At 49.0% G+C, this 15,582-nt stretch overlaps 3 protein-coding genes across 4 annotated transcripts; all 3 read left to right on the top strand.

Annotated features, from left to right (window-relative positions):
- Nucleotides 1-1,165: 1,165 nt before the first annotated feature.
- LOC117864802 (uncharacterized) lies at nucleotides 1,166-4,757 on the top strand. The gene is given in 5 exon segments (XM_034748895.2): nucleotides 1,166-1,428; nucleotides 1,693-1,873; nucleotides 2,039-2,338; nucleotides 3,197-3,251; nucleotides 3,994-4,757. Coding segments are annotated over 5 exon segments (1,203 nt in total). The 3' UTR covers nucleotides 4,398-4,757.
- Nucleotides 4,758-6,947: 2,190 nt separating this feature from the next.
- LOC117864200 (uncharacterized) lies at nucleotides 6,948-11,399 on the top strand. Its single transcript, XM_034748224.2, has 10 exons — nucleotides 6,948-7,245; nucleotides 7,563-7,634; nucleotides 7,906-8,156; nucleotides 8,581-8,701; nucleotides 8,783-8,857; nucleotides 8,951-9,077; nucleotides 9,165-9,916; nucleotides 10,062-10,189; nucleotides 10,381-10,470; nucleotides 10,815-11,399. The coding sequence occupies exons 2-10, from the start codon at nucleotides 7,608-7,610 to the stop codon at nucleotides 10,918-10,920; spliced, it is 1,677 nt and encodes a 558-aa protein (XP_034604115.1). The 5' UTR covers nucleotides 6,948-7,245; nucleotides 7,563-7,607; the 3' UTR covers nucleotides 10,921-11,399.
- A 38-nt stretch (nucleotides 11,400-11,437) lies between these two features.
- LOC117864199 (uncharacterized) lies at nucleotides 11,438-14,085 on the top strand. Of its 2 annotated transcripts, XM_034748223.2 has the most exons (4): nucleotides 11,438-11,570; nucleotides 11,644-12,022; nucleotides 12,224-12,591; nucleotides 12,720-14,085. In XM_034748223.2, the coding sequence occupies exons 2-4, from the start codon at nucleotides 11,653-11,655 to the stop codon at nucleotides 13,770-13,772; spliced, it is 1,791 nt and encodes a 596-aa protein (XP_034604114.1). In that variant the 5' UTR covers nucleotides 11,438-11,570; nucleotides 11,644-11,652; the 3' UTR covers nucleotides 13,773-14,085. The 2 variants fall into 2 exon arrangements, with proteins under 2 accessions (XP_034604114.1, XP_034604113.1); XM_034748222.2 differs by having other exon boundaries at nucleotides 11,551-12,022.
- The last annotated feature ends 1,497 nt before the right edge of the window (nucleotides 14,086-15,582 follow it).

The raw sequence follows: 15,582 nt of genomic DNA, 5'->3' as shown, positions 1-15,582 counted from the left end.
AGTATGGGCTGCCACATAGTTTTTCGGTAAAAGAAGGTTGGATTATCAAATTCAAGTGTCTTATAAAATCTAATGATAAGGTCCTAGTTCATGTTAAAAACCCTCTAAAATGCGAAAGTAGTTAATGGATCCCACACGAATTTTTCTCAATTCCTACTAGAGTGATTCAATAATATTCCAACAAAAATGATGTCCCTAAAACATTTTTCATTTCAAAGAAGACTTGCATGATTTATTGTTCGACCCTTCCATCCAATACTACGATGTGTGATTTATGTTTATCCAATCTTTAGCGTTACATTATTTTCCCACAAGGTGTATCATTGGCTAAAATAGTACAATACCATGTCATCATTCGAACAGTACTCCCTCCATTCCAAATTATATATATTATTATGCACCTAGATATACCCTATATCTAGATAAATAATAATATCTATGGACTAAAAAACTAAAAAGATCTACAATTTGGAACGGAGGGAGTATAAACTTAGTTGTATATGTTTATCCAATATCTAGCATTTGCTGACTTAGGACCTATTAGCTGCAACTTTTGATCTTTTCTGAAAAGTTGATGCTGGCTTTTTCTTCTGAAAAGCTAACACTAACTTTTACAAGAAGTGTTTAGCTTTCTGAGCTCAAAAAGCTATTGCTTTCCAGCTTTTCATATAAACTCAACTTTTCTGGACTTCTAGCTTTTCGGAAGCTATACGAGAAAATTATTGTTTGAATGAACTTATAGCTTTTCGCGCTAAAAAGCTGCCACGAAGTTCAAACAAATATGACCTTAGTTTTTCGGAGGTACTCATCGTGAGGAAGGTTGCATGCGTGTACGTAGCCTCGTAGGGGTGAGTGTGCCTATACATGATTCGGAAAAAAAATAGTTGCAGCCTTGTTAGGAGAAGTAAGAGTAGCTCTAAGAGACCGCTAATCTTACCCCCAATATCCTTTTTAGGAAAAAAGAGAAAAAACAAACTCCAACAGTCCACCCAAAACTTCCCCAATTTTTTCGTGACACTAAAAAATAGCCTGCCACCGTGTATATTTTAGTGTAAGTGTTCCTCCCCAATCCATTATTTTTTTCTCTTCTTTCCATCTTCCCGCCACCCATCCACCCACGCGCAGCACCGCTACTTGCTCGAGGGCGCACCGCAGAGGCAGGGGCATGTGTCGCCTCACCTTGCTCGAGGGCGCACCGCAGTGGCAGGGGCATGTGTCGCCTCACCACGCGCACGCGCGGCTAACACAGGAGCGGGAGCGAGATCCCGGGCCCTACACGCGGGAGATCGGCGCCTGCGTCCGCGCGCGGTGGTGGGGCGCGTCGTGCGAGGCATTCGCGTCCATGTGCGTCGCGGGGCTGTGCAGGAGAGGTTCCTCCTCCCGTAGGTGCTCCGCGCCTGCGCCGGGCTGGACGCCCCTCACCTCGCGGTTTGCTATTTGCTTTAAAAGTTTCAGTCCGAACTGACAACCGCAGAACATTGATGGAGGGTTGGATGCTTCCTTCACCCAGCCCAAGAACAGTCGGTCTGTTCGCTTGAGCTTATTCAACCGGCTTATCAGCCACCAAACAGTATTTTTCTCTTACAACAAATCAGCCGTTTCAGCTTTTCAGCCGGCTTATAAGCTGAAGCGAACAGACCCAGTGATGTCAAGCTTCTCGAACGAAGAATTCAGCTCTTGTCCATTCTCCAGCATCTTCAGTGACAATGGCAGCAGCAAACCACTGGATGCAATCGAGAAGAGCAAAACTTTAGTTGATTCGAGCGTTGAAGAAACTGTTCAAGATACAAAAGCTCCTCTGCAGCTTGAATCAAACCTTTTTAGCGCAAATCTGGATGGAGCTCCGGAGGCAGAGGAGGGCTTCGTTCCAAAGGTAGACCCAGTTACGATAACGTGATAAATATTAGGAAGTAGTTTTTTCCGTTCTGTCGTGACCTCATATGTTTTTAGGAAGTTTTTTTTAGCGTAGCCTCCAGTATCTCGTTACGGGGGAAATTTTTTTGGAAACTCTTGGTTCGATAACGTAAGAGCATTCTAGTCCAAATCCCCATTGTTATGGGTCGTCTCGCCTCCAAACCGCCCCCCATTTCCCTCCAGGCCTCCACGCAGCCGCGATGGCCCTCCGGCCACCATCCCCGCCCATCCGCCTCCGCCGTCGGAGTCGACGACGAAAACCACCAGCCTGGAGCAGCAGCAGCCGCCGCCGCCTGCTCCTCCTTCCGGCGTTGAGTCCGAGGCGCCGCCAAAGAGGCGGAAGGTGGAGGAGGTGGGGTTTCAGCGCTCGCCGTACTACACGATCAGATAAACCGTCGCGAATCTCCGCGGCCGCTTCCTTCAGGTACCCGCTCAAAACCCTAGCTAACATCCTCGAGTTCCAATTTCCATCCAGCGATAGTTGCAGCAGTAGCCTCTAGCACGCACGCACGCACGATCATTTAGAAATTCAGCACGTAGGGATGTTTTGCTTCGATGTTTCAGGGCAGAGCACTGGAGATTGTATTGTGCTTGTGAATGAAATAGCGGAAGATCTTATCGACGCTTGAACTGAAATTGTAGTGCTGAAGTTCATAATCCACATCCTTAGGCGGTTTCTCTTTGTGGTCTGATGAGGACGAGTACGTACTGAACTAATGATACAAAACGGAATCGAAGTTCAAGGGATGGATGTGGTCTTAAGTGATCAGGTTGGCTCACCATGTTTGTGTGCACTTTTTTGTTGATACATGTGGTATTGCACTACATATTCCGAATTCAACATGCAGGAATGTTTTTGTCTGCGTTGTTTCAGGGTATAGCACTGGTGGTAATATTGTGCTTCTGAATGGAGTTGTGGAAGTTTCTATTGACGCTTGAACAGAAAACTGTGTGCTGACTTCATAGTCATAATAGTTTTTAGGTAGTGTCTTGCAAGTGAAAATTATGATATGATGGGGAGAAGTGCATCCTAAGATCAAATTGAAATAAGAGTTCAAGTGATGGAGGCAGTACTGGTCTAAGTGATCAGGTTAACCAGCCATGTCTGCGTGCCTTTCAATGTTGATATATGTGGAATTGAAGTACATTTTTTTGAGAAATATATTACTACCTTTGCCAATGTGAATGCTAGTATATCTCATATCTTCTTTGCTTGTCATGTCATTGGTTACATTTAAAATAGCAATGAGTTCTAAAATTGTTTACATTTGGTGGAATGAAGGTTTGCCAAGGAACTGACTCAGAAAAGAAAGATGCTGCTGTTGAGATCTTGAAAGGTAAGTGACTGGTCCGTCATATTGGAACAATATGTGGAATTTCCCAATGTATTTCAGTGATCATGGTCTGCACTAAAGATAGTGTTATGTTAGAAGATTTTGAAATTTAACCATTATCTGTTGCCTATCATCATTTTATAGAAAACCATATTGCTATCTGTGGACTGTGGGTTGCAACATAACTACATAAGTATGACAACCTCAGGCGCTATGATGTTTTTTTTTTCCTGAAAAGTGGCTATGATGTTTTTTAGTTCCTCTCAAATGTGCACTCCTCTGTGTGGTTAACCCATCTGTGACTATTAGTATGTTACATTCAATTTATCTATCATGTAAGTGTATTATTGCGTTTGAATGCCTTCCACCTAAGTCCTGCCTTTGTCACATTATCGTGTTCTACATTTGGTATAAAACTTGTATGGAATTCTTTTTTGATAATATGCTCTACTCAGAAGCAGCTATCGTTCGAAACAAGCTGCTGTGTAAATTCAAAAGAAAGAATAGAACTCTGCACTAAATTATTGGTGACTGGAAATTCACTAATCAGCAGCTTACTTTCAAAATGCATCTGAAAAGGTCAGCAATAGTGGTGCCCTTGTGATCATAAATACATGTTTTGAGTATGTGGGCCTTATATTTGAATGATTTTACACATATGTTTTTTCATGCATATGTGTGCATACAAATTCTTGAGATAGTTAAAGCTAACTTGTGTGTCTTCTGCTCTTCTTTTGTCTTACAGAGATGAAAGATGTCATGGAATTATCCAAGAAAATGCGGCTTGATCTGTCCTCTGCTGCTGAGCCTGTGAAACCGCTCGACAAACCTGCAGATAGAGCTCCCAAGGATAAGCATGCTGGAAAAGTTCCATCCTCAGAGAAGTCAAGTTCCTCTGACAAGCCTGGCTGGAAATTTCGTGCTGATAACTCAGACACTGCAGCACATAGGTTACTGGTGGAGACGAAAAAGGGGGCCGGACCAAGTAAGACAACAGATCATACAAAGCAGCAGGGTAGACTCCCGCAAGGGTCTTATGTCATCGGTGGATCTCCCATTGGCTGGAATTTTCTCTTGTGGCCTGGACGCAAAGCAGTCTACTACGGTTTGACCAAAGAAGAGTGGTTGGCTCGTCGATCTGCGAAATGAAGTTCCATCCTCCTGTCCCAGCAATCTAACCGCTATTTTGATCTTAGATCTTCAGAGGATAGCATAGTATGTCCCAGTAGTTGCTGTGATATAAGTACTAGTGTAGAACTGAATAGTACATGACACTTCAGGAAGGTAACCTCTTGACACCAGAGCATGGTAACTTGGTAAGGTACTGCTGTACCGAGGTGTATCAGAATCGCTATGCTTTTGGAATGGTTTTTGTTGCACAAGAAGGGCAATCAGCAATAGATATACAGAGAATTTTGGTTGTAAACTGAACGAGCTATGTGCTCATGTTATATTTCCTGTTCAGAAGTGAATCCGAGGCTAAGCACATGATAGCGCATTACTCTGTGACTATGTTCCCTTCTTGTTAATGGCTTGTGGTCGAGGAGTTTCTGACTCTCTGTGACTAAATGTGTTTTTGGATGTTAAGAGTTGCCAAGTTTTTCGTGTGTGTATCCCTTCATTTCTGTATGCTCCCTGATCAACAGTTAACAGACTATGCTCCCTTCATTTCTGTATCCTGCCAACCTTGCTTAGCCTGTGGACCGTCCAGAGAGAGCGTTTTTTTCCCCCGACGAACAGAGAGAATGCTTGTGAAAAGTTGTGTTGCAGTTGCAAGCTTGTACTGTTCTAAGTGCAGGAATGTTTGGTCCTGTTTGATTTCATGACCTCTCTTTTGATCTCTTTTAATCCGTATAAACTTCAAAACAGAGGGGAGGACTAAAGGATTAGTCTTCTAATCTTTTGGGATGACTAAAGGCTCACGAGAACCGCCCCTGCTCCTCATTATTGTTATGTAGGATGCAGATTTTGTGCATTAATTAGGGGTATTTTGGTCATTCATCTGCTTTAATGACCTTTAGTTCCTGGATCCGAATAAGGCAGGACTAAACTCTACTCCGGACACTAAGCATATGTTTGGATGGGAGACAATGTAGGACGGGACGGTCCCATCCCAGTTTTCTAGGATGGGATGATCCCATTTTATGTTTGGTTAAATGGGATGGGTTCGTCCCAATTTTTTGTTTGGTTGGAGAGATTGCAACAGACGGGATGAGCACCGTTTTCTCCTTCCGTTAAACACCGTTTGTGGAGCCCACTTGTCATACTAACAACATCTTCTTCATCCACCTGCGCCACGATAGCCTCACCTGCTCCACCCGCGGCGCCGCCCCTGCTCCAACCCGCCGCCGCCCCTGCTGCCCTTGGGTCACCCCGCTACCCCCCGATCCACCCCACCGCCGCCCCTGGGTCACGCCCGCGCCGCCCTTGCTCCACCCCGTCGCCCCCTGATCCTCCCGGGCGCCCCCGCCTCCGCCCACATCCGCCCCGGCCGCACCCGCAGGAGCTTCGGCCGCGTCCGCCCCGGTCGCGCCCGCCTCCGCCCGCAGGAGCTCCGGTCGCGGCTCCAGCTCGTCCGTGCGCCCGCGGCGGAGCTTGCCCACGCCAACCATGGAGGGCCGCGACGGAGCTCCAGCTCGCCCGCGCGGTCGCGCGCGGAGCTCGCCTGCTTGCTGTTGCTCCCTCTTGCATGACAGACGGGGGGCGACGGTGTTAAAGTGGGACGACCCCGTCCGCTCGTTTTTGGCGAACGGTAACGTCCCGGATATTTGCGGTATATTCCCTACTAGGGACGATCCCATCCCGTATGCTTCCTAACCAAACACTGGCAAAAATGGGATCGTCCCGTCCCGTCCTCGGAACCAAACGCACCCTAAAAGAACCAAACATGCACTTACTTGCAAGAATTTGGCAAGCATCAAACGTTGGATGGCAAAGCTACGGAATAGTTCGGGGGCGTTTGGATACCGGGGGCTAAACTTTAGCCTTGTCATATCGAATGTTCGGATACTAATTAGAAGGACCAAACATAAGCTAATTACAAAACTAATTGCAGAACCCCTAGGCTAAATCGTGAGACGAATCTATTAAGCCTAATTAATCCATCATTAGCGAATGGTTACTGTAGCACCACGTTGTCAAATCATGGACTAATTAGACTTAATAAATTCGTCTCGCGATTTAGCCTAGAGGTTGTGTAATTAATTTTATAATTAATCTAGGTTTAATACTCCTAATTAGTGTCAAACATTCGACGTGAAGGGACTAAAATTTAGTCCCCTCCTCCCAAACACCCTAGATAAACAGGTCTGAAAGCCTGCGTCGCCGGTTTACAACTTGGAAGTGAAGTGACTGACAGGCACCATGTTACCAAAAAAGCACTACGCAACGTCACTTCCCTTTTGCTGTCAAGAGAGGAGTAGGGGACCAAAAGGCCCAGGCTCGAGCTCTCCCATTCTTTTCGGACTCTGCTCGTCGTCGCGGTGTTGTTGGCGAAAGCAACGTTTTTTGGGCAAGGAAACGGGCCTGCAGCGTCCTAGCTCGCGATTGGGCCCTCGCAGCAGATGCCAAAACAAGAAGCCCAATGCGCCATGCGGAGGTTCCAGAGACATCTGAGCCGCGGCGACGTCAGGTTTCTTACCCGGCGCAGGCGAAACGCCTATTTAACTGTGCGCCAGGCTCAACCCTCTGCCTGCCTCCGCCCTGCTTCCCATTTCCACCCAACGAAAGCCAAAAGCCTCGCTGCCCCCACGCCGGCCCGCCCCGCCTCGGCCGCGGAGGCGACCCCCGCCGTTCCCCGCGGCGGCCGTGCCGCGGGCTCTGATCGCCCGCCGCCTCCGCCCCGTGCCTGCCCGGCGCTCGGGCGCCGCCGCCGCTCCCGCGGACGGCCCGGACCGCACCCCCTCGGCGACTTCTGATCCAGCTGCGTCGCGCGACAGCCGTCGGGCGAGTCCAATCCCCGCGGCCGGCGCGGAACGAGACGTCTCCGCTCCCCGAGGTGAGGTCTCCAAACCGGTGGCTCGAATTCGTTGGTTTCCTACGGTTGCTTTGCCGCCGCGGCGTCCCAGATTCGCCCCGCGGTCTCCGTCGAAACCCTAGATGCGCCATTCCTTGCGTCGCGTCTGGGGCGGTATTTGGCCGATTAGGTGCCTGGGCAATGGTTTGAGCCCCTTTGCACAGGAATTTTAGGGTCAATCGATGTCGGTTCGATGTGTATTTGGTCCCGATTTGATGGTTGTCTACTTCACGTGGACATTGTCAGAAAGATTCATATGGAGCTCTGAAACTTATGGAAGTTAAATTTCTCTGATTCAGGGGATTTGGGGATTTTGAGGCTGATACGACGGGATCCTGGTGATAATGAGGGGCTACGAGTATGAGACCAATGTAAGCTCTAATTTTTACACTTAATTGTGCTTACGCTCGACCACTTATGACCTATGATCCTTAAAAGCACTATAAATCACATTTCAAGGTGAAATTAGTGTATCATGGAAATGCCAGGTTAGTTTATTGGATGGAGAAAAACTGAGGTAGACAGGGGACCATGTCTCATTTGTGATTTGCTCTGTGGAAAGTAATTATAACAAAACAAAGAGGGAGCCTTAGTATTGACAATCTTGAAAAATCTGTGCAAATGATGATGATTGTCATGTAGGGTTACCATCGAGCAATGGAGGATGAGTACGGAGATGAGTATTATGATCAAGATGAGTATGAGGAGGATGGTTCAGGTGCCGGGGATGAGTATGTTGAGGAGGAAGAACCTCTAGAGGGACAGAAGGAGATCCTTGAATTGAGAGAACGGCTAAAGGAGCAGATTAGGAGAAAGGCAAAGGCTGCTGCAGCCAGCGCAGCTGGCCGCTCGTCTTCTTCCCATGATAGAATTCTACCAACCAGGGAGAACAAGTAAGCATGTTTTATGTACCTATTTCACATTCATCAGCAGCATTTCCTTTCTTTCTTTAAAGAAAATACACTCTTTGAGTTCATCCCATCCAGAAAAATTCAGATTTGCATGGTAAATAATTGTTCCATTCTGAAATGTCTCCTATCACAGAACTGAAAGTTTTCATATACTATGGATCATCATACTCTTTTGTGAGTTGTGTGCCACTGGAAAATTCATGTTTCACTAGCTATTATGTATTTTTTTTATAGTGTGGTTATGATGTTGGTGAACCAATTTTCTTTTAAATTGAGAGCACCATACAATATTTGATGAATAAGGGAAACTTTTAAACACTATGCAGATGATATTTCTGCTGCATATCCTACGATGCTGTTGTTATATAGTCTTGTTCTGTGTTTATGACTTTTCTTTTTCCTGTAGATTTGGCTCCTTCTTCGGACCATCCAAGCCGGTGATTTCTCGACGAGTGATTGAAGAAAGAAAATCATTGAAAGAACTGCATAGCACAATCTCAAGAGATCCGAGGCCTTCTGGAGTACATGTAATACTATGCTCATATGGGTAATTCTTATTAGTGCTGAAACAACATTAAATAACCATTTCCTTTTTTTTCCTTTTGTAGAGGGACATGCCATCATCCTCCAAAGTCCAAAATAAAGGAAATGGACATCAGCATAAACCCAAGATGGTTAATGAGGTATAAATAATTTGTATTCACTGCATTGTTTGCATGTTTGCTACACTTGAACCTGAAATAATGTATTCACAAAATAGCAGCTGCAATTTGCAGGTAAAGAAGAAGGCTGAGGCACTTAAGGATAACCGGGATTATTCATTTCTACTCTCAGATGATGCTGACCTTTCGTCCTCTCCAAAGGAGAAACCTGCAAATAGATCTTCCTTGACTCAAAAGGCTGGTGAGTTTGAAGTTTGAACTTTAATTTCATTAAACATGGTTTTCCATGTTTCTTTGAATGCTGATTGTTGTTTTCTCGATATTGAAGATCGTGTGGTGATGCACTCAGCAGCAAAGAGCAAGGCACCAACAAGTCAACCTGCACGATTGTCAAATGGATATGGATCTAAGAACACATTGTCAACCCAAAGACATGCTGAAGGTAGGGTAGATTCAATGAGAAAGGAGGTTTTCTCAAATAGAGAAAGGTCTGTTTCACGTGACAATGAGAGGATGAATAGTATTGTTAGAAATGGATCCAACCAGGCAAATACTAGCAAAATTACAAGCCAAAAGCTTCCAACCAAGGGCCCTACTCCTAATAGGCATCCTTCAAGGGATTTGAATGATCCAGCTCTGAGGAAGGGCAATGTAGTGTCGAGGCACGAGATTGACAGACCAAAATCCTCGCAAAGTCAGAGGATGCAGTCAGCTGTTCAGAGACCCCAGCTTTCTTCCCATGGTCAGAGGCCACATCAATCGATGCAGCAGAGGCCGCAGCAGTCATTGCAGAATCGAAGGCCGCAGCAGGTGTCACAGGGTCAGAGGCCACAACAGTCATTGCAGAGTCAAAGGACGCAACAGTCCTTGCAGAGTCAAAGACCACAGCAGTCTTCACATGTTCAGAAATTGCAATCTTCGCAAACTCACAGACCACAGTCGCAAAGTAACAGGTCTCAGTCGTTGCAAGGGCAAAGACCTCTTTCTTCGCAGTGTCAATACTCGGAGCAAAGAAGACTTCAGGCAAGTGATAGAGTAAAACAAGTAGAAAGGCAGATTAGACCTCCTTCGAAAGCCATGGTAATATTTATTAGCAGAAAATACCTGTTTGCCTTTCTTTTCTGCTTAATGCTATGCCACACATATTTCTTCTATATGAATGAACTCTTCGTTTTGACAGGATAGCTGATGTTTTTCATTTGTTTCTTTATTTTGTCTCCCGTAGCCATCTCGGCCTATCTCTTCCAATGGAATTCGTGATGATCATGCTAAGAGAAAACAAGTGGCGAAAAGAAGATTTGATGAAGATGAAGATGAGGAAGACCCCCTTGCAATGATCAGAAATATGTTCGGGTACTGTCCTTGATAAACTTTTTCTATCTTGTCCATTTGGGTTAGTAATTGTGAGCGTCACCCTCTATAAAAGTGCATATTTTACTAAACAGGGTTGTCAAACTGAGCAAACCAAGCATTTCTCGATTGCAATGGCTGTTCCAAAGTATGGCTTAAAGATAATTGGATTCTAATTTTGGCTTCCACTGCAGGTATGATCCTAGAAGATATGCGGGCAGAGATGAGGATGATAGTGACATGGAAGCAGATTTTGCTACTATAGAGAGGGAAGAGAAAAGAAGGTATTGATTTCTTCTCTTATGAGTACGTTGTACAAATTGAAGAAAAGTTTCTATAATATGGTTATTTCTGTGGCAGTATACCTAATATGATTGTAAGCCTTATGCTAAAGATTTTGCACTGCCTGCACAAAGATAACTTTTAGTATCATAGTGAGCCATTTAGTGGTTCTGTGGGCTCAACCTTGTGCTATTCGATTACATGCTAGGGTCATTCCTGTGCAACGTGTACTCACAGTCCAGAAACATACATGGCATATGCATCGTTAAGCATTCCTTGAGGTTTCCCTGACTTAATGTCCTCTGTTTCTGTATCTGATTTCAACTTTGATCTTGCTTCTTTTCAGCGCGAGGATTGCTAGGCAGGAGGATGAGGAGCAACTCCGCCTAATTGAGGAAGAAGAGAGACGTGAACAGGAGAGGAAGAGGCGGAAGATGGCACGGGGCCGATAGTAACTGAGGATAGCTCCAATACACAGTTATCTTGGATGTTATTCAGCGGCCATATTGCCCGAAGATAAGGCGTGGTCGATCAGACTGCCAATTGGCTGGCAATACTGATGCACTGGTGCATTGCGAACAACCTCAAGCATTGCCGTAAGGATTGACAGGAGAGAAATCAAGAAAGCCGGCAGGTGAGCAATGCAGCAGGGTGTCTTGGCAAAATGTTAGTCGTAGTGGTTCTCAGTCCCTGAACTTGACCGGGACCCTATCTAAACTCTCGTTGGGGTGCTTGGATATCAAAAAGGTTGCCAATGGCGCAGCGCCCCCATCGGATTGTTGGACTGTACATGATTTCTTCTCACTACACTGATTTGTTCTGTTAGCCTCCTAAGGATACCAAATCCACATTGTTGAATTTGTTTGGGTGTAGCAGCTGTGTAATAAACGATATGTTCCAATTTTCAGATACAATTTTGTCCACCAGGTCAGCCGAGATGCTTTTCTGGCAGCTTACTCTGGAGAGAGAGTAGGAGAGCAGAGAGCAGAGCAGAGTACTCAGCTCGGTTCTCACTGCACGTGCACAGGTGACGCCTCGGGGAGCCAATCAGATGCTACGAGCTGTTTCCTTTCCGGAATGGGGCGGATCGCAAGTATCTTAGGTTAGTCGAATACGGACACATGTTTCTACAGCTGGATTTGCACTGAAACGTTGGTTGTTGATCGATGATGAAGGAAGCTCGAATGCGGATCATGCTAGAGTTGTTGTTCGTCTCCAAATCAGGTTGGTTGACAATAGAAAAGTTCATGGTTTTGCGGCCCAACAAGGACTCCGACGTATCTATCCTACCGTCGTCTATCTTCCTTGCCATCATCAACCTCGAAACCTCGCGGGTCACGCGTCGAGTCGCCGACATGGAAGCAGCAGAGGAGACGCCGAGCGGAGGGGGAGACGACGAGAAAGTCAAATATCCGGTGGGGTTCCGGTTCAAGCCGACGCTCCAGGAGCTCGTGGAGTTCTACCTCCTCCCCAAGCTGCTGGACAACCCGACCGTGCCCAACGATGCCGTCATCGAGGCGGACGCGTACGAGTGCGATCCGGAGATACTGACTAGTAAGCACCACCTGACCTACCTGACCTGAACCCCGTTTCCTTTCTAGTACTCCAGTAACGAAGCACCTGGTTGGCTATGGGCTATTATGGCTGCGATGAATTCTTTACAAGTTTAATCTCTTGACAAAACAAAGGTCTTTTTACACTTTGCATATGTATTTCGTGGTGTTATTTGATCCTGATCACACGGTGCGTACGCAGAAAGGTACGAGGCGAGGGGCGCGGACGAGAACTGGTACTTCCTGTCGCCGAGAAGTCGCAGGTACCCGGGAGGGGACCGGCCGACGCGGCGCACGGCCGACAACCGCGGCCGGTGGAAGCCGTCGACGGGGCAGTCGAAGCCGGGGAAGGACGCCGCGGCGGGCCACTCCAAGGCGAAGAAGGTTCTCAAGAAGAACCTCAGCGTCGGCGCGTACGAGTTCACCGAGAACACCCTCGCCTACTACGTGGGCGACCCAAGGAACGAGACCAAGACCAAGTGGCTGATGCATGAGCTCACCGTCCCGGATCCCGAGAAAGAGAAAGACCTCGACAGCCCGACCGCCGAGAAGCCACGCGACCACATGCTGGTCAGTTCTCTCGCTACGTCTGACGACAGTTCACCCTCTGCGATTTTGAAGTGTTGTTTCCCCGCCAATTTCTTGTTTTTGCATCTAATGGCTGTCCTGACTTGAGACTAGTTGTGTTATGCTTGCAGTTGAACAAATACGTCATGTGCAGGATCTACAAGAGCCCGTTGAAAAAATGGAAAGAACTCGAGAACGAGGAGGGTGGCACGAGCTCTGCCTCCGCGTGCGATGAAGAGGTGCCAACCTCGTCGCAGTCCGGGCCGGCGCCGGAGGGCTCCGGGGAGGCATCGGCGCTGACGCCGTTGTCGAGCAAGTGCGCGGGCAAGAGGCCCGCGGCGGAGCAGCCGACGAGCGAGCAAGCCAACGCGCCGAACAAGCGGGCTTCCCAGCACACAATGCGAGCGCCGCCGGTCGGAGTCGGAGCCGCGGGGTACTACGACTACCGCAGCGTACCAGCACAGCTGCCTCCGCTGATGCAATGGCCGCCGGCGATCTACAGTAGCATGCAGGGACCAGTGAAGATGCAGCGACGGCCACCTTTGATGAACGCGCACAACGGGCAGCCGCCGGTGCAGGGGCCGCCGGTGTTGAAGCTATACCCGCCGCACCGGGCCGCAGCAACCGTTCCCAACTCTCTTGGTCGGACGGTGATGATGCGTCCCCCGAACCTAGCCGCCGGCCCACCGGTTCGGCCGCCGTCCTTCCCCCGACCACCGCCACCACAGCAGCAGCAGATGGAGGACATGATGATGCGCCAGCAGCGAGTGTACGCGCAACTGTTAGCTGAGATGAAACTGCAGAAAGCACCGCAGGAGAGGGCGCCCTGCGCAGGGCAGCAACAGATCATGCCGGCGGCGTCCACGCAGCCAGCGTGCTTCGACGAGGGTGCCAATCATCCCGCGGGAACCAAAGTCATGGTCCCTTGCACCCAGTTCCCGGCGCCTCACAACTTCTACCCTTGCAGCGGTGTCCAGCAGAAGCTGCAGCAATCTAGTCCAGCGATCCCAGCGGCCAGTGTTCCTCCCGGCGACCCTGCGCCGGCGGCTGACGACGCGCCCGGTAATAAGCTACCGATGCAAGGAGATGCAAACGAAGGAAGCGGAAACGGGGACTGCAGCGACTACCGCAAGCAACCTTTTGCAGATTTCGCGGCAGGTTTGGCCGCTGCGAAGAATTTTTAAGATGGATCCTGGATGGGACTCGAGTTACACAGCTTTGGGACGCTGATGGGAGGCAACACCGTCAGTTTTTTTTTCTTTTTAACCAAGTTTTCGAATTTTCGTTAACAAAAGGGGGACAGGGGGTTTTGGCGTTTTGCGCCTTCATCGTCCTTTTCGGAACTAGATAGATTCATAGATACTATGTTTATTTCTTTTTTTGAAACCTTCTTTCGATCGATATCTATTGTTTATACATGTGCATGTGCATGGTTTTGTAAGCTTGAGAATTTATTTGTTGTTTCGAATTCAAAGCAATGCATTCGCGTGGGCTTCATTTTCTTGCAAGCTAAATCACCAGAAAAAGCGCACGCATTAGGTAGGTGGTTTTGGAATTTTGTTGCCCCCAAACAGGCCGAAGTCGAGGCCTACCTACTGCGGGAACAGGCTGGGCTGCAACAATGCAGCGATGGGCGGTGTGTTTACGCAACGCCGCGCGGTGGCTCCCGCGCATGATGGTTGGCACGGCAGGTCGGCAGCCGAGCCGAGCCTGACGCTCACGGGGAGCACCCGGCGGACGGAGGATAGCGCGCGGCTGTCTGCGCACACGACGACCCGAGACCCTGGAGCTTCTCGGTGTCTCCGGCGCAGCACGCCAGCGTCGCAAACCGCCCGTGATCGGCCGGAACTTCCCACACCTCGATCGCTCCATCAGCCGTCGCCTCATCCGAGAGCATCTTGCCGACCGCGTCGCGTGCAGGCCGTAGCCGAGCCCATGAAAGAGTAGGCCCTCAACTACTGCGGAAACAGGCTGGGCTGCAAGCCTGCAACAATGCAGGCTGCAGCGACAGCCGACAGCGATTCGTTGACCTCGCGCTCGTGAAACCAACCGTTCGACGCTGGCTGTGCAACAGAAACGTGCGCGCCCTGTAGCAAAGAGATAGAAAGAGGGACCAGAGAATCCTGACCCAACACCGCGCGGTGGCTCCCGCAACGCCTGGCTGGCACGGCAGGTCGGCAGCCGAGCCGAGCCTGAAGCTGACGGGGAGCACCCGGCGGACGGAGGATAGCGCGAGGCTGCCTGCGCACACGACGACCCGAGAGGGCGAGACCCTAGAGCTTCCCGGTGTCCCTGGCGCAACACGCCAGTGTCGAAAACCCTTATCCGAGAGCATCTTCCCTTGCCGACCGCGTCCCGGGACGCACAAAAAAAGATTCGAATTTCTGTCACTGCAACTGTAACCCTAGACTCCCGCAGACCGGCGCCTTCCTTGTCTTATCTCGGGGTCCGGCCTTCGATCCAACCAAGCAGCACGTGCCAACAACGCTCGTAGCAGGGATCACTAGGCACGGGCCAATGGAATCGCCGGAAACCGTGGGGGGAAATCAAGGCACGCGGCGAGACATTTGGGGTGGCACCGTGCAAGCGCAAATGCCTGACGGCGACATCCGTTGGTAGCCAAGCCGGCGGGCGGGCGCACCGGGGCAACACATGACAGTGAAACATTCGTTCATCATGATGATGTCAAAGGATTGGGCTTGGTGAGGCACGCCCGCAGTCATTTTCATTTTCCCCGAGGTCGTCCAACTTTTTATCGCCCGTCAATCCCTCACGGATCGATCATGGATGCTAGTACTTCACGTCATTGATTGCGTACCCACTGCACTTCACTGGCCTGCTTCGTTTATGGCGTTCATCCGCGCTGCAGAGGATCTCCGGCCGGCCCGCCGTTCGTCACCGATGACGAACGCGCTACGCCCCACGCCGCTGCGCCGTTGCTGCCTAGCCGCGAGCTTTCCAGCAAAATCCGAAAAAAGGGCGTGCACCCGTAAC

The sequence above is a fragment of the Setaria viridis genome, chromosome 7 (assembly GCF_005286985.2).
Source record: "Setaria viridis chromosome 7, Setaria_viridis_v4.0, whole genome shotgun sequence".
Classification (NCBI taxonomy): Eukaryota; Viridiplantae; Streptophyta; class Magnoliopsida; order Poales; family Poaceae; genus Setaria; species Setaria viridis.
The sequence above is the reverse complement of the archived record's forward strand: the minus strand, read 5'-3'. Positions and strand labels throughout refer to the sequence as shown.